General features: G+C 35.2%; 1 protein-coding gene across 3 annotated transcripts in view; it reads right to left on the bottom strand.

The window, feature by feature from the left end:
- The window catches only part of LOC121417247, a 60,856-nt gene that overhangs the window by 19,333 nt on the left and 19,544 nt on the right, over positions 1-21,979 (bottom strand). For all 3 annotated transcript variants that reach the window (XM_041610888.1, XM_041610890.1, XM_041610889.1), the window contains exons 3-7: positions 18,553-18,867; positions 13,325-13,600; positions 12,038-12,172; positions 10,961-11,119; positions 9,886-10,020 (exon numbers count right to left, since the gene is read on the bottom strand). In XM_041610888.1, the coding sequence (XP_041466822.1) occupies positions 9,886-10,020; positions 10,961-11,119; positions 12,038-12,172; positions 13,325-13,600; positions 18,553-18,867 (1,020 nt within the window). The remainder of the gene's footprint in view (positions 1-9,885; positions 10,021-10,960; positions 11,120-12,037; positions 12,173-13,324; positions 13,601-18,552; positions 18,868-21,979) is intronic.

Below are 21,979 nucleotides of genomic sequence, written 5' to 3'. Positions count from 1 at the left end.
CATACTATATACATGTAGATGAATTCGCGCAAGTCTTTCGAGTCTTTGAATCAAGCATTTCCTTTCAAATAAGGGACATCGTAGACTCACTCAGTCATTTGCATGCTACGATTTTCTGAAAAATAAGCGAAAGTTTAACCCTATCTAGGCCGGGGTATTTTGGAAGTCCATATGGCCGGGGGGCTTCCCCCCCCAGTTGCACCCACAAATGTAATAACGCCCACAAATGTAATAACGCCCACAAATGTAATAACACTTTACCCACAAATGTAATAACGCCCACAAATGTAATAACACTTTACCCACAAATGTAATAATTTCACCCACAAATGTAATAATGCACTTTACCCACAAATGTAATAATTTTTGATCGCCCACAAATGTAATAATGACTTTACCCACAAATGTAATAAATTTGAAGGGATTTTTGGCAAATCCGTTCTGAACTAAAATCGTATAGTAATGCGTTCATATAGCACAAAAGTGCAAAGTCTCTTTTCCTGACCCGGTTAATTAACAAATTATAATATAAATCCAAAGTCTTTATTCCAGACCCTGTTGTTTAAAAAATTATAATATAAATCCAAAGTCTTTATTCCAGACCCGGTTGTTTAAACAATAATAATATAAGTTCAAAGTCTTTATTCCAGACCCGATTGTTTCAAAACTGATAATATAAGTTCAAAGTCTTTTCTCCAGACCCGGTTGTTTCAAAAATTATAATATAAATCCAGTCTTTATTCCAGACCCGGTTGTTTAAAAAATAATCATATGGGCCTTAAGTCTTTATTCCAGACCCGATTGTTTAAAAGATATTAATATGAGCCAAAAGTCTTTATTCCAGACCCGGTTGTTTCAAAAATTATAATATAAGTCCAAAGTCTTTATTCCAGACCCGATTGTTTCAAAACTGATAATATAAGTTCAAAGTCTTTTCTCCAGACCCGGTTGTTTCAAAAATTATAATATAAATCCAAAGTCTTTATTCCAGACCCGGTTGTTTAAAAAATAATAATATGAGCCAAAAGTCTTCATTCCAGACCCGGTTGTTTCAAAAATTATAATATAAGTCCAAAGTCTTTTCTCCAGACCCGGTTGTTTAAAAATTATAATATAAATCCAAAGTCTTTTTCCAGACCCAGTGTTTCAAAAATTATAATATAAATCCAAAGTCTTTATTCCAGACCCGGTTGTTTTAAAAATAATAATATAAGTCCAAAGTCTTTATTCCAGACCCGATTGTTTAAAAAATGATAATATAAGTACAAAGTCTTTAATCCAGACCCGATTGTTTAAAAAATGATAATATAAGTCCAAAGTCTTTTCACCAGACCCGGTTGTTTCAAAAATTATAATATAAATCCAAAGTCTTTTTCCAGACCCTGTTGTTTCAAAAAATATAATATAAATCCAAAGTTTTTATTCCAGACCCGGTTGTTTTAAAAATAATAATATAAGTCCAAAGTCTTTATTCCAGACCCTATTGTTTCAAATATTATGAAGTCCAAACTAAGATACGATAATGATGTTCCGGTGGAATAAAAATGAGAATCGAGCCTAGTCTTCTCTCCAGACCCAGTAATTAAAACTGGTGGAATCAAAGTCTTTGTTGTTGTTTTAAATTGTACTGAACTTATTGTGAATATACGCGCTATGAGTAAATTGAGAATCAAGCATAGTCTTTTCTCCAGACCCGGTTATTTAAAACTAAAAACTAAAACCCTATAGTAATGCCTTCATATAGCACAAAAGTCCAGTCTTTTTCCAGACGCAGTAGTTTCAAAAATTATAATGTAAGTCCAAAGTCTTTTTTCCAGACCCAGTTATTTCAAAAATTATAATATAAGTCCAAACGAAGATACCATAATGATATTCCAGTGGAAAAAAAGAAAATCGAGCTTAGCCTTTTCTCCAAACCCTGTTATTCAAAAATTGTAAATAACAATACAACAAAAACAAAAACCGTATAAAGACCCCATAATCTTATTAATGCTGGATAACATGGACATATTGCGTAGTCTTTCAGCCAGACCCAGTCATTTGTTTTTCAAAATAAGGCTAAGAGTAAAAATATAAATAACTCCAAATCTAATACCAAGCAATCCTTGAACCTAAGAACATGTTTTTAAAAAGAGGTTTAGAATGTGGTCTTTATTCCAGACCTAATCATTACAAAAATTACTAAAAAAAATCTTCTAACATACGACCCTATCATATTCTCTTGCAATAACATGAGTTGTAAAACCTACTCTTTCCTTCACACCAGGATATCTAAGAAATGAATTAAAAAAGAAAATCAAATCTAAAACCAATTTTTAAAATTTACACCCAGTAAAAAATATGTCTGTACCCCACACCCAGATTCTTTTGTATAATAATACTAAGACCCCTACAAAACATTGTAATTATGCAATTGCAAAGAAAACGACCATTTTCCAGACTTGGTTATTATTCAAAAATAAAATTGTCTAAAACAAATACCCAATATTCTAACTACTGTGGAATAACATGGAGATCGATTGTAGACTTTCCTCCAGACACAATTATTTCAAGAATAAAAAACAATAAAACCCAACCCCCAACAACGAATCTGAGAACCAACAATCCTCCAAATTAAGACCAAGTACAAAAGCACATGTTTAGAGCGTTGCCTCTATTCCAGACCCAGTCATTTACAAATTAATTCAAACAATCTTAAAAACATAATACTTTGTCATATTCTTATTCCTGTTGAATAACATTATTATTATGCTTAGACCTTCGTCTAGACCTAGCTATTTATAAGATAGACAAATATTTAAAAAATCAAAGCTGAGACCAATCTTTAAAAAGTAAACCCAGTTAAAATGCTTGGGTTCAGAGAGTTGTCTTTACCCCACATCCAGTTCTCTTAAAATACAAATTAAGCAAAAGATTAATCTAAAAACTTAGACACCAGCATCTCCCAAACTGTTTGATGGAAGTGAAAAAAATAAAATTGAATTGAATTGAATTGAATACCACAAAAACGTCAAATTAATAAAAGGTTTAAATATTCAGATCTGAATGGTACGCGCCTTAAAAACCCAAAATAATAACAACAACGTTATTCTACATCAATGATATTGTGGCGTCTTTGTTAATATAGTTTGTCTGTTTTTATCGTTTCTAATAATTTCCTATTTTGAAATAACTGCATGGGTCTAGAGCAAAGACTACACCATATTTAAAGACTGGGCGTTGTGCGCCTGTAATCCAAGCTATGTGGGGAAGTTACAAATTGATGCAGAGGTTCGAGGTTCGAGCCCTGGTCACGTCTTTCGGATGGTGACGTTAAAGGTCGGTCCCAGACGTAAATAATCCTATCTGATTGAGACACGTCTGACAAAACTCAAACACACACACACCCACACACGTTTGCCCCCTGGAAAGATTAAACCTCAAGATGTTGATGGACCTGAATCCACCGACGGGACAGCCTAACTCCGTAACTCTGGTACGGGTGTGGGAGGGGCTCTTCTTTCTTTGCCTGTCTCTCTTTCAGTCATTTCAAATCATTTTTTTTCCTATCTTATCACTTCTTGATCACATAAATCCTTTCTCTCTCTCTCTCTCTCTTTACTTAACGGGTCAATATAACCCCAGAAAATATATCTTAGGCCACTGAGATTGTTGGAATTGTAACTAATAAAAAAAATGCTGAATATATTACAAATGGTGCTTGGTATACTGAAAATTTAAAGTACCGAAGAACTTGTTAAAACTTTATCCCCTCTTGCTAGAATGATTTTCTTTCATATAATATCTCATAGATCGTCGATCAACAACCTTATCGTTTACGGGAAGTAATCCCCATATTGTGTGCTGATATCTTATTCCTCAGTTTTTTTGTTTTATATGTATTTAAAAGTTTTGTGTTTTTTTTCATAAAAAAGGAATGAATATACGAGAAATAATAATAATAAACAAGTGGAATGCCTCTGACCTGCATCACGCGATTCAACATAGCAGCAGTGCTGACTTTGAAAACTACTATAACTCGCACAAGATGTTAAGTGATACTTGGTTACTCTTATTTCCACGTTTTATGAACTAAACCAATACACTTACAGAGATAGGATGGTAATTCAACAAATACCCCCAATGTGGCCAAAATTCATTGACCTCACATGACCTTTGACCTTGATCATGTGACCTGAAACTTGCACAGGATATTCAGTGATACTTTATTACTCTTATGTCCAAGTTTCAAAAGTCAGATCAATATACTTGCAAAGTTATGATGGTAATTCAACAGATACCCCATTATGGCCAAAGTTCATTGACCTTTGACCTTGGTCATGTGACCTAAAATGCACACAGGATGTTCAGTGATACTTGATTACTCTTATGTCCAAGTTTTATGAACTAGACCAACATACTTTAAAAGTTATGATGGTAATTCAACAAAAAAAAATCCCAATTCGGCCAAAGTTCATTGACCCTAAATGACCTTTGACCTTGACCATGTGACCTGAAACTTGCCCAGGATGTTCAGTGATACATGATTACTATTATGTCTAAGTTTCCTGAATCAGATCCAAAACCTTTTTAAGTTTTGATTGTAATTCATCAGATACCCCCAAATCGGCCAAAGTTCATTGACCCTAAATGACCATTGACCTTCGTCATGTGACGTAAAACTCATGCAGGATGTTTGGTGATACTTGATTAACCTTATGTCCAGGTTTAATGAACTAGGTCTATATTTATATATTTTTTAAGTTATGATGATATTTCAAAATCTTAACCTCAGGTTAAGATTTTGATGTTGATTCCTCAACATCGTCTAGGTACATTGACCCTAAATGACTTTTGACCTTGGTCATGTGACGTGAAACTTTAATAGGATGTTAAGTAATACTTGATTAACCTTATGGCCAAGTTTCATGAACTAGGTTCTTATACTTTCTAAGTTATGATGTCATTTCAAAAACTTAACCTTAGGTTAAGATTTGATGTTGACGCCGCCGCCGCCGTCGCCGTCGCCGTCGGAAAAGCAGCGCCTATAGTCTCACTCTGCTATGCAGGTGAGACAAAAAGAAGTAATAAAAATAATACTAAATAAAATTGTTACCCTACTTCTCATACAGTGGGTGGCAAAAATAGCCAATCATGACTTATTGCCAAATAAAAACATGGAATGGTTATCCCCTCTTGTTAGAATGTTTTTCTTTTATATAATATATCATAGATCGTCAATCAACAACTTTATCGTTTTCGGGAAGTAATCCCCCTATTGTTTACTGATATCTTATTTCTCAGTTTTTTCATATGTATTTTAATGTTTTGTTATTTAGGTGTTTTCATAGAAAAAAGGAAGGAATATACAAGAAATAATTTTTTAAAGGACAAGTCCACCCCAACAAAAACTTGATGTGGATAAAAAGAGAAAAATTCAACAAGCATAACACTGAAAATTTCATCAAAATCGGATGTAAAATAAGAAAGTTATGGCATTTTAATGTTTCGCTTCATTTCACAAAACAGTTATATGCACATCTCGGTCGGTATGCAAATAAGGAACTGATGACATCACTCACTCACTATTTCTTTTGTATTTTCTTAAATGAAATATGAAATATTTTTATTTTCTCGTCATTGTCATGTGAAATGAAGTTTCATTCCTCCCTGCAACACATGGAAATTTATCATTTTAACATTTTGTGCTTTAGGCAAGGAGGTCCTAATCGTCAAATTCGTAAAAATTGAAATAATGTATAATTCAAACAATGAAAACCAAAAGAAAGAGTGAGTGAGTGACATCATCGACTCTCTCATTTGGATGTAGCTGGCTCGTTCATATAACTATTTTGTTAAAAATAAACAAAACTTTGAAATGTGATAACATTCTTATTTTACATCCGATTTTGATGAAATCTTCAGCATTGTGCTTGTCTGATTTTTCTCTATTGATTCAACTCAACATTTTTCTGAATAGGTCTTTGTTTTGTTGTTGTTGTTGTGTTTTAATGACTTTTATAACTGGGTCTGACAGAAAGACTACGCTACATTTCCATGTTATTCAACATAAATAGGATCGTGGGTCTTTGTTTTTTTAAAATTGTTATAATTTTTGAAATAAATGGGTCTGGAAAAAAGACTTTGGACTTATAATGTAATTTTTTAATTAACCGGGTCTGGAAAAAAGATTTCGCATTTTTGTGCCAAAAAACACATTACTATAAAGTTTCAGCTTTTAGTTACCGGGTCTGGAGCAAAGACTATGCTTGATTTTCAATTTACCATTAGCGTCTGGAGAAAAGACTAAGCTCGATTCTCATTTTTATTCCACTGGAATATCATTAATGTATCTCATTTGGGACTAAAATTATAATTTTTGAAATAACCGGGTCTGGAAAAAAGACTTTTGGATCATATGATTATTTTTGAAACAACCGGGTCTGGAATAAAGACTGGATTTATATTATTATTTTTGAAACAACCGGGTCTGGAATAAAGACTTTGGATTTATATTATAATTTTTAAATCAACCGGGTCTGGAATAAAGACTTTGGGCTCATATTATTTTTGAAACAACCAGGACTGGAATAAAGACTTTGGATTTATATCATAATTTTTGAAACAACAGGGTCTGGAAAAAGACTTTGGATTTATATTATAATTTTGTAACAACCGGGTCTTGAATAAAGACTTTGGGCTCATATTATTATTTTCGAAACAACCGGGTCTGGAATAAAGAGTTGGGCTCATATTATTATTTTCGAAACAACCGGGTCTGGAATAAAGACTTTGGATTTATATTATAATTTTGAAACAACCGGGTCTGGAATAAAGACTTTGGGCTCATATTATTATTTTTGAAACAACCGGGTCTGGAATAAAGACTTTGGATTTATATTATAATTTTTGAAAAAACCGGGTTTGGAATAAAGACTTTGGACTTATATTATTATTTTCTAAACAACCGGGTCTGGAATAAAGACTATTGATTTATATTATAATTTTTGAAACAACAGGGTCTGGAAAAAGACTTTGGATTTATATTATAATTTTTGTAACAACCAGGTCTGGAATAAAGACTTTGGGCTTATATTATTATTTTTTAAACAACCGGGTCTGGAATAAAAACTTTGGGCTCATATTATTATTTTCGAAACAACCGGGTCTGGAATAAAGACTTTGGGCTCATATTATTATTTTCGAAACAACCGGGTCTGGAATAAAGACTTTGGGCTCATATTATTATTTTCGAAACAACCGGGTCTGGAATAAAGACTTTGGATTCATATTATAATTTTGAAACAACCGGGTCTGGAATAAAGACTTTGAGCTCATTTATTTTTAAACAACCGGGTCTGGAATAAAGACTTTGGATTTATATTATAATTAAAAAAAAAACCGGGTTTGGAATAAAGACTTTGGACTTAAATTATAATTTGTTAATTAACCGGGTCAGGAAATGAGACTTTGCACGTTTGTGCTAAATGAACGCATTACTATACGATTTTAGCTTAGAACGGATTTGCCAAAAATCCCTTCAAATTTATTACATTTGTGGGTAAAGTCATTATTACATTTGTGGGCGATCAAAAATTATTACATTTGTGGGTAAAGTGCATTATTACATTTGTGGGTGAAATTATTACATTTGTGGGTAAAGTGTTATTACATTTGTGGGCGTTATTACATTTGTGGGTAAAGTGTTATTACATTTGTGGGCGTTATTACATTTGTGGGCGATTATTACATTTGTGGGTGTAACACCCCCCCCCCCCGAAATCTCGGCCGTCGACTGCGCGATCGCCCCAAAAATTGGCTGGCGTGTTGCCTGGGACATAATCTACAAAATTGTATAGTAATTCATTTCATGCGAATCGCGATTATGCTAATTTATGCGTAATTAGTATGCTTTTTCCTCTAACTCCCTAAAGAAAGCTAAAATGTATTAATTTTTGGTAAGAAAACTCTTTGTGGTGTTCTTAGCAAGTATACATGAAAAAAATTGCGATATCAAATAATTTTCTTATGTATATACATGTATATTGTTGTTTTTTTTTGCTAATTGTATGTATTGCTTTTTTTACCTTTTGTTTTTCATTGTTTTCTTTATGAAGTTTGTTGGGGACTATTCTAAGATCATAAAAAGCATAAAATAAAAACATTTAGACCTGGAAAACTAAAGATATTCCTACATTTATGATTTTGGGGTTGAAAACACAATTTGCATTGACTTTGCACACAAAACTAGGTTTTTGAGCAATTTTTGGTCTGACATGCATTTACAAAATGTTAAGTAATTTCGGGACCACGTACCAGGACGGCGCAAAAATTGGTCTCAAAAGTTGTGCAAGACTTAAAAGGTCAGCGAGCGGCGCGATCAAAAGAAATTCACGCAGCAAAAATTGAGGGGGGGGGCCTCCGAGCCTCCCCGGCCTTGATAGGGTTAAAATTTTATTACTCTCTTACTTTACATCCGATTTTGGTGACAGTTTTAGCAAAACGTTATTTTTTGGTCAATTTGATAAGTGTTTAAGATTTGGATTTGGATGCAGATCCAAGACCACTGTTACGTAGTAGTCTTGGGGCGCCCCGAGACCATTCTCGGACGGGTTTCTAATCCGGTGTAAAGCACAAACCTACCCGAAACCCCATCTGAGCAAACCTATCTCGGACCACCTCGCGATTATTATAATAACAATAATAATAAGTAGTTTTATATAGCGATTTTCCCATGTCGGCTAAAAGCGTTTTACAGCATATTATTCCGCGATATTCCGTATTTTGCTTCTAGCATTTCACTAAATTGATGGGTCACATAACCCAACACTTCGTAAATTATGGGGAAGTACAGAAATCTACGCAAAACGTGATGCGAACCGTTATTACGTGAGTTAACGTAACCGGTATTTAAAGAGTAGTGTTGAGAAAAAATTTAGTCAGAAGAAAATAACGCACTACCTATTAAACACACACACATCCATGTAAATTTACAACACACAAATCTATTTTTTGGGGGAGGCGGAATTAGTGTTTTGTGTTTTAAAACGCATTTAAAACATGCTTGAAAAAAAAATTAAATACCCACCCTCTTTCCATGCTGTGGATACAGATGATTGTATCATGATAGAGTTTAAATGTGCAGAACCTTACACGTACATAATTTAGATATATAGACTGCTTTGAGAGTGATTGTTTCTAGAGGCTCAAGGGGAACGCAACGCGACTTTTCCCGAGGGCATGGTCTGGCCGATGCGGTACCCGCGAGCCGAATCGAAACAACCATGTCTCGAATATAAAAGCAGTCCATATATATTTCATGAACCGAATTATTAAACATTACATCTAACGTTAGGGCCTAGACTAGTTTTAGACATTAAAAAGGCCCTGACCTTGGCCCCAAGCTAACGCTAGGACTTAGATCTAGGGCTAACGTCAGGCCCTTACTTACTTAGCCCTGACCCTGAACTGAAGTTAGGTGTCAAAGTCGAATATCAAAGCAGTTACCGATGAGTTCATACCTACTAGTACTAGGCCTAGATCTAGATCTAGATATTTTTAGTAACCAAATTACTAAAGGTTAATTAGGGTCTGATTCTGAATAGGGTATAGATCTAGACTAGATCTAACGTTCATAAATAAATCTCCATTAGAGTGTAATCTACCGTCACTCGTTAGATCTAGGCCTAGTCGACTAAACCTACGTCAGGGGCAACGGGAAGAAATCTTGTTAACTCTGCCGCTGCCCTTGGTTACCTCCTTAGTTTTTTGTCTTGAAGGCATGGTCGATTACATGACCTCAAGGGAACGGATTTTTCGACATTCTTAAAGAGAGGTTTATAATGTATACTGATTTGTTCAGAACAAAACATTATACTCTCAGAATAGCTGAAATTATAGACTCACTTTGACAATTGTTCCCCGACCAACCAGGCTGACATCCACCTGAAGTACATATTCCACTAAACGAGTTACAGGATGATTCATCTGCACAGTGACATGTCTGTGAGCATCCTACGCCATATGCACCAACTAGACAATCTGAGAGAAAGGGTAAATGTTATTCTTAATAAAAAAATGTATATATATATATATATATATATATATATATATATATATATATATATATATTGTTGGCCATCTCTTCCTGGGCCTCTCCTTTCTCTCTCTCTTCCTTTCTCTATTTATGCTATTCTCCCTCTTCCCTTTCTCCTCCCTCTCTTTCTCCCAATCCTCTTCCTCCTCCTCTATATTCATGTCTTTCTTCTCCTACTTCTACTACTACTAATTTTACGGCTCCTACTCCTTCGTCGCCTTTACCAACTTTACTTTACTTAAATCCAACAATGCATCTAGAGCTATGACCCTTCAGCAATAAAACAGAATAGACTAAATACTCCACACTATCAGTTTCAAAAAAATTTTAAGAAATGTCGTGTGGAAAGCGAAGGCATGGTTCAGACAGAAAATGATACTATGACGTATACTGATGTAGTATGGTTTAATGTACAAAACAGGACACTTATCTTATTTTCGTTGTTTGAAATATTAAATTCCATATTTCTATCAGGATGAAAGCACTATGGAAGCAGTAATAAAAGTGAAAGTTACATGTCTCAACTGATAGAGGGTCGTGGGTTCAAATCCAAGCCATGGCTTAGTTTCCTTCAGCAAGAAATTCATCCACATTGTGCTGCACTTAACCCAGGTGAGGTGAATGGGTACCTGGCAGGAATTTATTTCTTGAAATGCCCCAGCGCTGTAAAAGGCTGCGGGGCTAAAGCCAGGGTAATAATATCCAAGTCCTTTGGAAGCGCATAGAGACGTTATTTATAATGTGTGGTGTGCTATACAAGAACTGTCTATTATTATTATTATTATAGAATCATTACCATTTCAATACTGCTACTTTGCATCTAGTGTAAAACATACCTTTCTAACTAGGACAAGATTAATGGACACTGTTGACCAGTCGACTTACCACTGTCACATGCAAGACCTTGGGAACCAACGTCACATGAGCATCCATAAGGATCAGGTAGACAAAACAGAAAGCCACGACAGCTAGTTGGGAGGTTACGATATGAGCAAGTAGTTTCACAGTTTATTCCATACATATTTCCTCCATCATCCCTGCAAACTGAGGAAGAGTTTGAATTGGAAATGATGGAGAGAAGTATTACATGGTGCATTCCTAAATTTGTACTTCCAATATCAAGAACATCATTGTTATTACTTTTAACAAACCTTAAAATTATTTATTTCGTGATAGCTTTATGAAAATGCCAGACATACATGTACTACAAACAAATCATTCCTGCCATATTCAATCTTCCATTTTCCAAAGATATTTCCAAGCCGTGATCGTGGTAGGACTATATAATAAATCGTACATGTCCATGTACATGTACACTGTTAAAGTATTTACTATTTCATGATGGTTAAAATATGCCTAACGATGAATCGTTAAAAAGAAATCAATTGATGATGATGATGATGATAATGCTGGTGATGATTGCGATAGTGAATCATTATTACCGTAATAATAGAAACAAGAGTATCGCTGGAGCGAGCACATAATACACCCGCCTGTAACGCGGAAAATTGACTTATTGGTCAAGCAAGAACAGTGAAAGGTCGCAACTTACACTTTGACTTTTCCACCTCAAAATAAATATGCTCTCTCCCTCTCTGGAACTTTTGCTAGTATCATACACACCAAATTGTATTAGCCTTGGATAACTTAAACTGAAGTTATTGCGTTTACAATGACTTGAGAAAGATAACATGAAACATGTCATTGTGACCTTGCCATTTGATCTTTTGACCTCGATATCAGTACGCTACTTAGGATTCATGCTAGTATCATACACACACAATGATATGATCCTATGTTAAGTTAAACTGAAGTTTAACTTAACCTAGGATCGTTTACAAAGAAAAGTTAACGGACGTTAACGAACACCGATCGTGATACCATAATACGTCACGTTGGACGGGCGTAAGAAAATAGATGCCGTAAGTTACTTATATTAATATTTTTTATATCAATGCTCACTTTCTAAACAATTGCTTCCTTTGAAGTTGTTCGGACAGATGCAAAGACCAGATTTATCATCACAGACACCACCGTTGTAACAGTTATCACAGACACCATAGCATTTAGGTGGACCCCACTTACCGGCAGGACATTCTAATGGCAGAAACAGAGATAAAAAAATAAATAACAAAATTAATAGAGAATTAGCAGAGGCCATGGAAAATTGCATGGACGAAACAAAAGGAACTGAACCGAATTGAATACTATGTGTTGTGAAAAAAAAAGATGCAAGCTGTGTTGTTGGTTATAATGTGAATAAAATAAGGAGTGTTTCACTCGGAGTGATAAAGCTCAATTACTGGGATGGGGGTGAATGGACCATCCCCCCCCCTGAACAAATATTGTGACGACACCAATTTTTCTACCGCTCCGCTTGCTCACTTCCCATTTTCAAATCTTATATATCGCATCTTTTGAGACTAATTTTGAGATAACAAAACAAAACTTATGCAGCATTTTAAAAAAGTATGTGAGATAAAAAAAAAATGCGCAAGAACGTGCTTGCGTGTGCTACGCAAAATACATTTCGTCTGCATTCAAAGTCTTTTCAAATTGCATTTCCAACCGAAAATCATAAATGTTTGATTATGTTTACTTTTACTGGTTTAAATTGATAATAATAATGAATTAATCTGATTGATCAACTTATTTCATTTTGCTGATGTGGTTTACGGTACACCATGTGGAGTGTTATAGAAGCAGTGGATAGAAGAAGAGAAGGAAGTGGATAGGCGAGAAAGTGGAGATTTGAGAATAGAGTATTCTTTCTTGAGAATAGTCCTGAAAAGGACTGTAAACCAGAAGGAATGTTGAGTGAGAACAGCTTGAGTAGTAGAGCTGATGAGGAGATGCTGGCTTGCGTCGGCGAGTAGAGATGATGAGTAGTAGAGAGACTCGACGTTTCGGACAGGTTGACTGTCCGTCTTCAGGAGTGAGTGTTCGCTCGGCGTGCGGCGGTACTTATGGCGTGCGTGCGGACGTGGGGGATTTTCAAGATTTATTTCAATATACTGTGCACTTTTTTAATAAGCAGTAAATGACTAAGAAAATCCAGTAGCAAAGTTTCTTTTTTATGAGGATTATTTTTTTCTTAATGAAAGAATATCTAATTTCACATATTGAGAGGGACATCACAAAACAAAAATTCCTCGATGCCAATGCTTCCTTGAAAGTAAAAGTTCGTTTCATTTCTGAAGGGACCCTAAAATAATTCTAACTGATTAGAAATAATGAGATGTAGTTTACCCCTGACGATAAGTCTGTACATTCCTCCTCTGTTTTGATCTCTCTCGCCATCATAATAGATCTCATAGATCCCTTGGTCTGATATCCGGATTGGGTTTGGGAAGCTGATATTGGTCTGTCCCTCATATTGTGTAAGAACGTCAACACCATCTTTCCTCCATGTAATCACATTGCCACTAGCATCAGGTTGGTATAGATCAGTCATTGAGAGCACTACTCCTGTGTCATCCACATTGACTGTCTTTGTAAACACTCCATTACTTGGTATGAACTTAGCTGTTAATATGAAAAAAAAAACCGTCATAAAGATTGAGACATAATGAGACTAGTCTTTATGTCTTATCTTCAATGCACCATGATGCAACTTTTCTATCCGATAAAGTATGGGTATCACAGGCTTAATCCATTCCCCATAGACTCGTGTGTTAAATTGGCACTTTAAAAAATTCATAAAAAATAAGGGTAAAATTCGGAGGTCGAATGTTTACTACCAGTGGATAGGATATATATCTGGCAATCCATATCTGACCAGAAAAGGGTCCCTCGACCGGCTCATTTTAAAAATAAATTGGCGTGTTTGAAGACATCGTCGGGGGGAGCAGATTCATCACCTCAAACAGCCCTAATCCTTCCGCCAGTCAAAATATAGTCAAAAATTGGTGACAGTTCTTCCCAATTTGTGAAAAGAAAGTTCAGTAATTATCAAAAATAGAATCAGTGTTTGGTGGACAATCATCTACATACACTTTGTCAATCAGCGATATCAAAATAAAAAAAATAGCAATGGGTTGGCTGGAATGAATATCTAGGGCCTGCCACTAGTGATTAGGCCCGTGAAGCCTATGTAGTCCTTAGTTCTTGCAATAACTTATTAGATAAATGCAATGACACGTATTCTGAAGTCGGGTTTAACTTAAACTTAGGTTTAAAAGTTGTGGTTTAAGTATGGAAAGCCAATAGTTACATAAATCACTTACAGTAGAGATAAAATATTTGAGCTCATTTGGCTCTCAAATCATTCATAACTGTCTGGGAAGTATAAAAAAAACTAATGTCTTCACCATCGATGAATCAGGAAAGAGCACAGTAAAATAAGAAACATACAACTTAAAGGACAAGTCCACCCCAACAAAAATTTGATTTGAATAAAAAGACAAAAATTCAACAAGCGTAACACCGAAAATTTCATCAGAATTGGATGTAAAATAAGAAAGTTATGGCATTTTAAAGTTTCACTTATTTTCAACAAAATAGTTATATGAACGAGCCAGTTACATTAAAATGAGAGAGTTGATGACATCACTCACTCACTATTTCTTTTGTATTTTATTACATGAAATATGAAATATTTTTATTTTCTCGTCATTGTCATGTGAAATGAAGTTTCATTCCTCCATGAACACGTGGAATTCCATTATCTTAACATTTTGTGCTTCAGGCAATGAGGTCCTAATCATCAAATTCGTAAAGATTGAAATATTGTATAATTCAAACAATAAAAAACAAAAGAAATAGTGAGTGAGTGACATCATCGATTCTCTCATTTGGATGTAACTGGCTCGTTCATATAACTATTTTTTTGGAAAATAAGCGAAACTTGAAATTTCATAACTTTCTCATTTTACATCCGATTTTGATGAAATTTTCAGCATTGTGCTTGTCTGATTTTTCTCTATTGATTTAAATCAACATTTTTTTGAGGTGGACTTGACCTTTAATAAAAAAATTTGACACTTTTGTCTTCCCATAATTTTAGCACAGAGTTAGACCATTGTCTAAGTTAAACCTGGCATCAGAATACTGGCCAATGCATTTAACTCGGGGAAAAACAGTAAAAGCGCGGGACCACAGTTGATTATGCATGATATATTTTCAAAATAAAAACGCACAGGAATGTTATTAAAGGACAAGTCCACCCAAACAAAAAGTTGTTTGAATAAAAAGAGAAAAATCCAACAAGCAAAACTGTTTTGCTTGTTGGATTTTAGCTTCATCAATATCGGATGTAAGATAGGAAAGTTATGAAATCTTAGAGTTTTGCTTAATTTCACAAAACAGTCATACGCACATCCTGGTCGATATGCAACGAGGACTGACGTCATCCACTCTCTATTTATTTTGTATTCTATTTCCTGAAATATGAAATATTCTAATTTTCTCCTCAGTGTCAAGTGAAACAACACTCGCTTCCTCCATGAACAGTTGGAACTAGCAATGCTTAAAACTGTATGATTCATACCCATAATTTTAGCACAGAGTTAGACCATTGTCTAAGTTAAACCTGGCATCAGAATGCTGGCCAATGCATTTAACTCGGGGAAAAACAGTAAAAGCGCGGGACCACAGTTGATTATGCATGATATATTTTCAAAATAAAAACGCACAGGAATGTTATTAAAGGACAAGTCCACCCAAACAAAAAGTTGTTTGAATAAAAAGAGAAAAATCCAACAAGCAAAACTGTTTTGCTTGTTGGATTTTAGCTTCATCAATATCGGATGTAAGATAGGAAAGTTATGAAATCTTAGAGTTTTGCTTAATTTCACAAAACAGTCATACGCACATCCTGGTCGATATGCTAATCGTCGGCCTTATGCCAAAAGGGCCTTAACTGCTTTTGGCCATTCCGAGATAATGGCGTTTAAAGGTTTTGGCCTCTCTAATAATCAAAAGTTTGTGGTCGTTTCTTTTTGCTTTTGAAGCCAATTTCGATAAACGTGTTAAGTTATTAAGTTTTACATGAAATGTGTTAAATTTATTATAAAATATTCAGAACCCCTAAAGTCGGGTTAAGGCCCTTTTGGCATAAGGCCGACGAAATGAGGACTGACGTCATCCACTCTCTATTTATTTTGTATTCTATTTCCTGAAATATGAAATATTCTAATTTTCTCCCCAGTGTCAAGTGAAACAACACTCGCTTCCTCCATGAACAGTTGGAACTAGCAATGCTTAAAACTGTATGATTCAGTCGAGTTGGTCCCTATTGTCAAATCTGTAAAAAAAATGAAATATTGTATAATTCAAACAATAAAAAACAAAAGAAATTGTGAGTGATGGACATCATTGACCGACTGATTTGCATGTCCCTGAGTTGTGCATATCACTGTTTTGAGAAAAATAAATGAAACTTTAAAATGTCATAACTTTCTTATTTTACATCCGATTTTGATGAAATTTTCAGCGTTATTCTAGTTGTATTTTCCTCTATTCAAATCAAAATTTTTCTGGCGTGGACTTGACCTTTAAAACAAATCGAACGTACTGCGAAAGTATAAAAATGGTGAGTGTGTTACACCCAAAATCACCGATTTTAATGAAAAAAATTGTTACAGACACAATACAACATAACTATGTCCTGAACGAATATTTTCTCAATAAGAGTGTCGCTAAGGCGAGCAAATAATACTCCCGCCTGTAACACGGAAAATTTAATTATTGGTCAAGCAAGAAAATTTGAAGATGGCGACTTCACCTTTTACCTTCTGACCTCAAAATCAATAGAATATGCTAGTATCATACACACCCAATTATATGAGCCTTGGTGTGGAGTTAAATTAAAGTTATCGCGTTTGCAAGCACTTCAGAAGGGTAAGTTGAAAACATGTCAGTGTGACCTTGGCCTTTGACCTTTTCACCTCAAAATCAATAGGCTTCCTGGGATTCATGCTAGTATCATAAACACCAATTAATATGAGCCTTGGTTGAGTAAAACTGAAGTTAATTATCGCGTTTACAAGGAAAAGTTAACGGGCGGACGGACACCGAGCGTGATACCATAATACGTCCCGTGTAGGTCGGGCGTATAAACACAATTTGATCCGTTTTATGTATAGGATGTGTTCTTTTTGAGATGTACATTTTAAATGTGAAAGTAAGGTATGGCAATGACAAATGAATCCCTATGCAATGAACAGATGAAGTCAAAATATAAAATACATAAAAATGCAGTAAAACTTCTTGCAAAATTAGTTTTTAACTAAATGAACGATAATTAAATGTTTAATTTCATTGGTAAACTGACGAGCTTAATTTCTGTTTGCATACTGTAACTTAAGATTGGAAGAAATCATATATCATTGGACTGGTAAAAACTTTACGAACAAAAATATCAGTATGTGGGACTAGAAAGAAATTTCAGATCAGATAATTGGTATTTTGGAAGAGTTTTAAAAGGTGCAGAAAAAAAATCATCATTGGTTTTAACATATTTTGTTAATATCATACTAATAATTAACATACAAGAAAATCAAGTTAAAAAAATCATTTGTCCAGGGGTCAAACTCAAGGTCAACGTCAAGGTCAAAGGTCATGACCTTAAAAATCGCTCCAACACACTATTTGATGCATGGTTTGGATGCCTCTCTGAATTTCCTTTTGAATGGTACCAGTTTCGTGAAAATTGGTCAACACGTTACGACGCAATGGCCATTGAAAGTTGAAGGTCACGCCCATTTTTGTCAAAACAAGGAGAAAATGCCGGGCCGTAGCACGAGAACCGATTGTCCGATTGGACTAATGTTTTTTGTTTTGTTTTGTACGTGGGCCATGGTGAATTTTTGTGTACCAATTTACAACAAAAACTCAGAGGGCCGGGTGCAACCACCGGGTGAATCCAGATGGAATGACCCATACATAAGTTTTTATTGTAAAGTTGTTCATACCATTTTCAGCCTGAAGGGACTGTTAACCATTCTAATTTACCCCTGCAGTCAATTGTGGATTTTTTTTTATTAAATCATACCCCAAATATGAGAATCAATTCTAATGTGTGCCTAATTTTTAATAGTGCATGTACATATAGAGGTAAATTCACATACACTCTAAAAAATGAAGTGCTAATTTAGCTCTTAAAGAGCGGGTACAGTGACTGCACTTCGGAGTGCTGATTTGTCTAGTTCCAATTTGAACTAGGCAAATTAGCACTCCAAAGTGCAGTCACCCGGCTATACACGCTCTTTAAGAGCTAAATTAGCACTTCATTTTTTTAGAGTGTAGCTTTAGAAAGTGAAATATATATATTCAACTATTTGAATTGGGCTCAATGTTTTTGTGCAGGAATATAGTCGTAACACTTATAAGCTCATGTAATTCCTTCAAAGTTTGAAATCCAAAATAATTATTACAACCGTTATTGTTTGAAAAAGAGAAGTTTCCATCATATTACCCCTTTCCCCACATGGCTACTTAGCTTTGAAAAAAAAAGGAAATAAAAAACCCGATCTCACCATTACTTCTCTGGAAGAATGTAGTGATCCTTGTTACATCTCCACAAGCCGTAGCAGCCTCACAGTAGAAGGGACCATACCCGTTTGTATGCCAATAATCCCCATAATCAGAGAACCGTATCATCAAAGAATTTGGATTGTTAGGGTGTATTACTTGTGGTGGTGGTAGTATACTGGTTGTTATGGGCGCAGACCGTCCGAAGGACAATGTGGCATCCGGATGTTGTACACTGCGGTCGCATTGGTACCGTACATCATTGGATGTTTCGATTGCTGTTTGTCCGAGGGTCAGCACTGTGATACGAACCGTCTCACCTGCAAATTAATATAGAGATTCTGTAAACGTAAACATAATTTCAATGCATTTTCACGCATGAAACTACAAGTGTAGAACGCAGTCTTGCATTGTAATACCCCCGTCACACTTATTCGGAATCAGCAGGAATCGAGCAGAACCAGCCGGAATGAAGAACTTTCGAAATTCGTGCTACATTCGGGAGGGAATTTGATATTTTCACTACTTTTGCAAAAATGTCGTTCCTTTTTTGCGACATGACCGGGTGAATTTTACTGCCAATTGACGTTAGAACAGCAGCTGGCCGCGTTTTATGCGATTCGGTTTTCTCTAGAATGCGATCAGAATGCCTCGAATGCTCTTAAAATGTCGTAAGAATATTTAGAATGCGGTCAGAGAGCAGTCAGAATGCACTTCGAATGTCGTTCGACATTTCTCCACTTCGAATGCACTTCGAAAGTTTTGAACATGAGCAAAACATTAGGGCCGGTCACAAGAATGGACCCGAATGTCTGGAATGCAGTCAGAATTTTTAGAATGCGCTTCGAATATCCAGGAATGTACCAAGAATTTTCAATCTGACGGCATTCCTGCTCATTCCGCCTCTAGTGTGACGGGGTTTTTAAACATGTTCTTTATTTTGCTTTGATTTTTGTGTAACGAGGTGCGTACTGAATGAATGAAAACATGGTGACATTGAAACAGTCGACTTCAAATGTAAAAGACAATTGTTGCAGCAAACATTAATTTCATGAGAAAATCTTTTGAATTAAGGTGAATTGCCATCGTATTATCATAGATATATTTCTAGTACATTAACGTGAAGGGCACTCAGTATATTTATTTATTGAAATATATTTATTCAGGAAAAACACATGATCAGTATAAAAACACTGTTATACATCAAGGTCCTGAAAAGGTTAAAAAGTTACATCAAAGTTCTAAGCTGATATAAGAATACGACCAGCTGCATATAATAAGCTATAAAAAAAAGAATGACTAAAGCAGTTCGTAGTACGCAATTTTATTGAGAATCGGTATTTACAAGTTAAAATGAGAAAGAAAAGAGGAACCAGGAACCTATGGAAGCTTAAAAGTGCCACCGAGATGTTGAGATAATTATCTCGGGAAGTCGACATCTTGATAGCAAAGGATAAGATGACGAGATCCCAGATCTCATCATGTCGACATCTTTAAGAAGAGATGATGAGATGACAAGATCCTGGATCTCATCATGTCAACATCTTGTAGAAGAGATGATGAGATGACAAGATCCCGGATCTCATCATGTTGACATCTTGTAGAAGAGATGATGAGATGACAAGATCCTGGATCTCATCATGTCAACATCTTTTGGAAGAGATGATGAGATGACAAGATCCCGGATCTCATCATGTTGACATCTTTTAGAAGAGATGTTGAGATGACACGATCCCGGATCTCATCATGTCAACATCTTTTAGAAGAGATGATGAGATGACAAGATCTCGGATCTCATCATGATGACATCTTTTAGAAGAGATGTTGAGATGACAAGATCCCGGGATCTCGTCATGTCGTCATCTTTTAGTAGAGATGATGAGATGACAAGATCTCGGATCTCGTCATGTCGACATCTTTTAGAAGAAATGGTCAGATGACAAGATCTTCGATCCATGATCATGTCATCTAATCATCTCTTCTACAAGATGTCGACATGACGAGATCCGAGATCTTGTCATCTCATCATCTCTACTAAAAGATGACGACATGACGAGATCCCGGGATCTTGTCATCTCAACATCTCTTCTTAAAGATGTAGACATGACGAGATTCAAGATCTTGTCATCTCATCATCTCTTCTAAAAGATGTTGACATGATGAGTTCCGGGATCTTGTCATCTCATCATCTCTTCTAAAAGATGTTGACATGATGAGTTCCGGGATCTTGTCATCTCATCATCTCTTCTAAAAGATGTTGACATGATGAGATCCGGGATCCTGTCATCTCATCATCTCTTCTAAAAGATGTTGACATGATGAGATCCGGGATCCTGTCATCTCATCATCTCTTCTACGAGATGTTGACATGATGAGATCCGGGATCTTGTCATCTCATCATCTCTTCTACAAGATGCCAACATGATGAGATCCGGGATATTGTCATCTCATCATCTCTTCTACAAGATGTCAACATGATGAGATAATTATCTCAACATCTCGGTGGCACTTTTAAGCTTCCATAGGAACCATTTGCAAACCTCGTAATCCATTTAAAGAGTAGGCCTACATGCCTACTACGTTTTTGGTCGTTAATTATAAAGATGATTTCATTTGCATGAAAATACAATGACTATGCGGCACTATTGATACTAAATAGTGTTTTAGAGCGACTGTTAAGGCCTAATACTAAGGCCTAAATGCAAAATCTTTAGCCGATGATTTTTTTTTGCCTTGGTTATCTTTCCGTGTGTCAAAAATGTTTATCAATTCACTATGTACAATGGACGTGACTTTATTTTTCGAAATATCGAGTCTATTTCAATATTCCTTAACGTTTATTTCAACCGTTCGGCTCCATCATAATTGTAAAAAAAATAATTCGAATTTAAATTGATACAATGAAATGCAAATTCAATACAGCGTATCCCACAAATATATGCTGATGACAATTACATGAGTACAGTTTAAAAATTACCAAATTACAATGCATTTTTTTTTGTCATTGGAAAGCATTTTCTTTAAAAAGCTGGTTTAGATTGCATGCCATGTGGTCCATTAAACATAGATAGACGAGCTGTTCTTCAGAAAAAACCCTCTTAATCCAACTTTTGCATTAAATAGTTTGTGTAGATAGGTTCAGCTGATTTATCTAGACCCCTCAAATAAAGTTTGTAAATCTTGGTTTGGCCAATAATTTCTCCCAATTTCCTATTTTACACAATACTTATTTGAAATTATTCAAAAGATCATTTAATTTTCTTTAGAATGATACCATGCTTGTTATGGTCATGTCATCACGAAAAGAGCAGGATTCAAAAGTATTGGATTAGGTCTTAATCGAAAAGCTGCAAAACGAGCAGAAATAGTCATGAAGGGTCAACACAGAACATGATTATTTTGTCTGTGTCAATAGAGATTAAAATTCATTCA

The sequence above is a fragment of the Lytechinus variegatus genome, chromosome 6 (genome assembly GCF_018143015.1).
Source record: "Lytechinus variegatus isolate NC3 chromosome 6, Lvar_3.0, whole genome shotgun sequence".
NCBI classification, from domain to species: Eukaryota; Metazoa; Echinodermata; class Echinoidea; order Temnopleuroida; family Toxopneustidae; genus Lytechinus; species Lytechinus variegatus.
The sequence above is the reverse complement of the archived record's forward strand: the minus strand, read 5'-3'. Positions and strand labels throughout refer to the sequence as shown.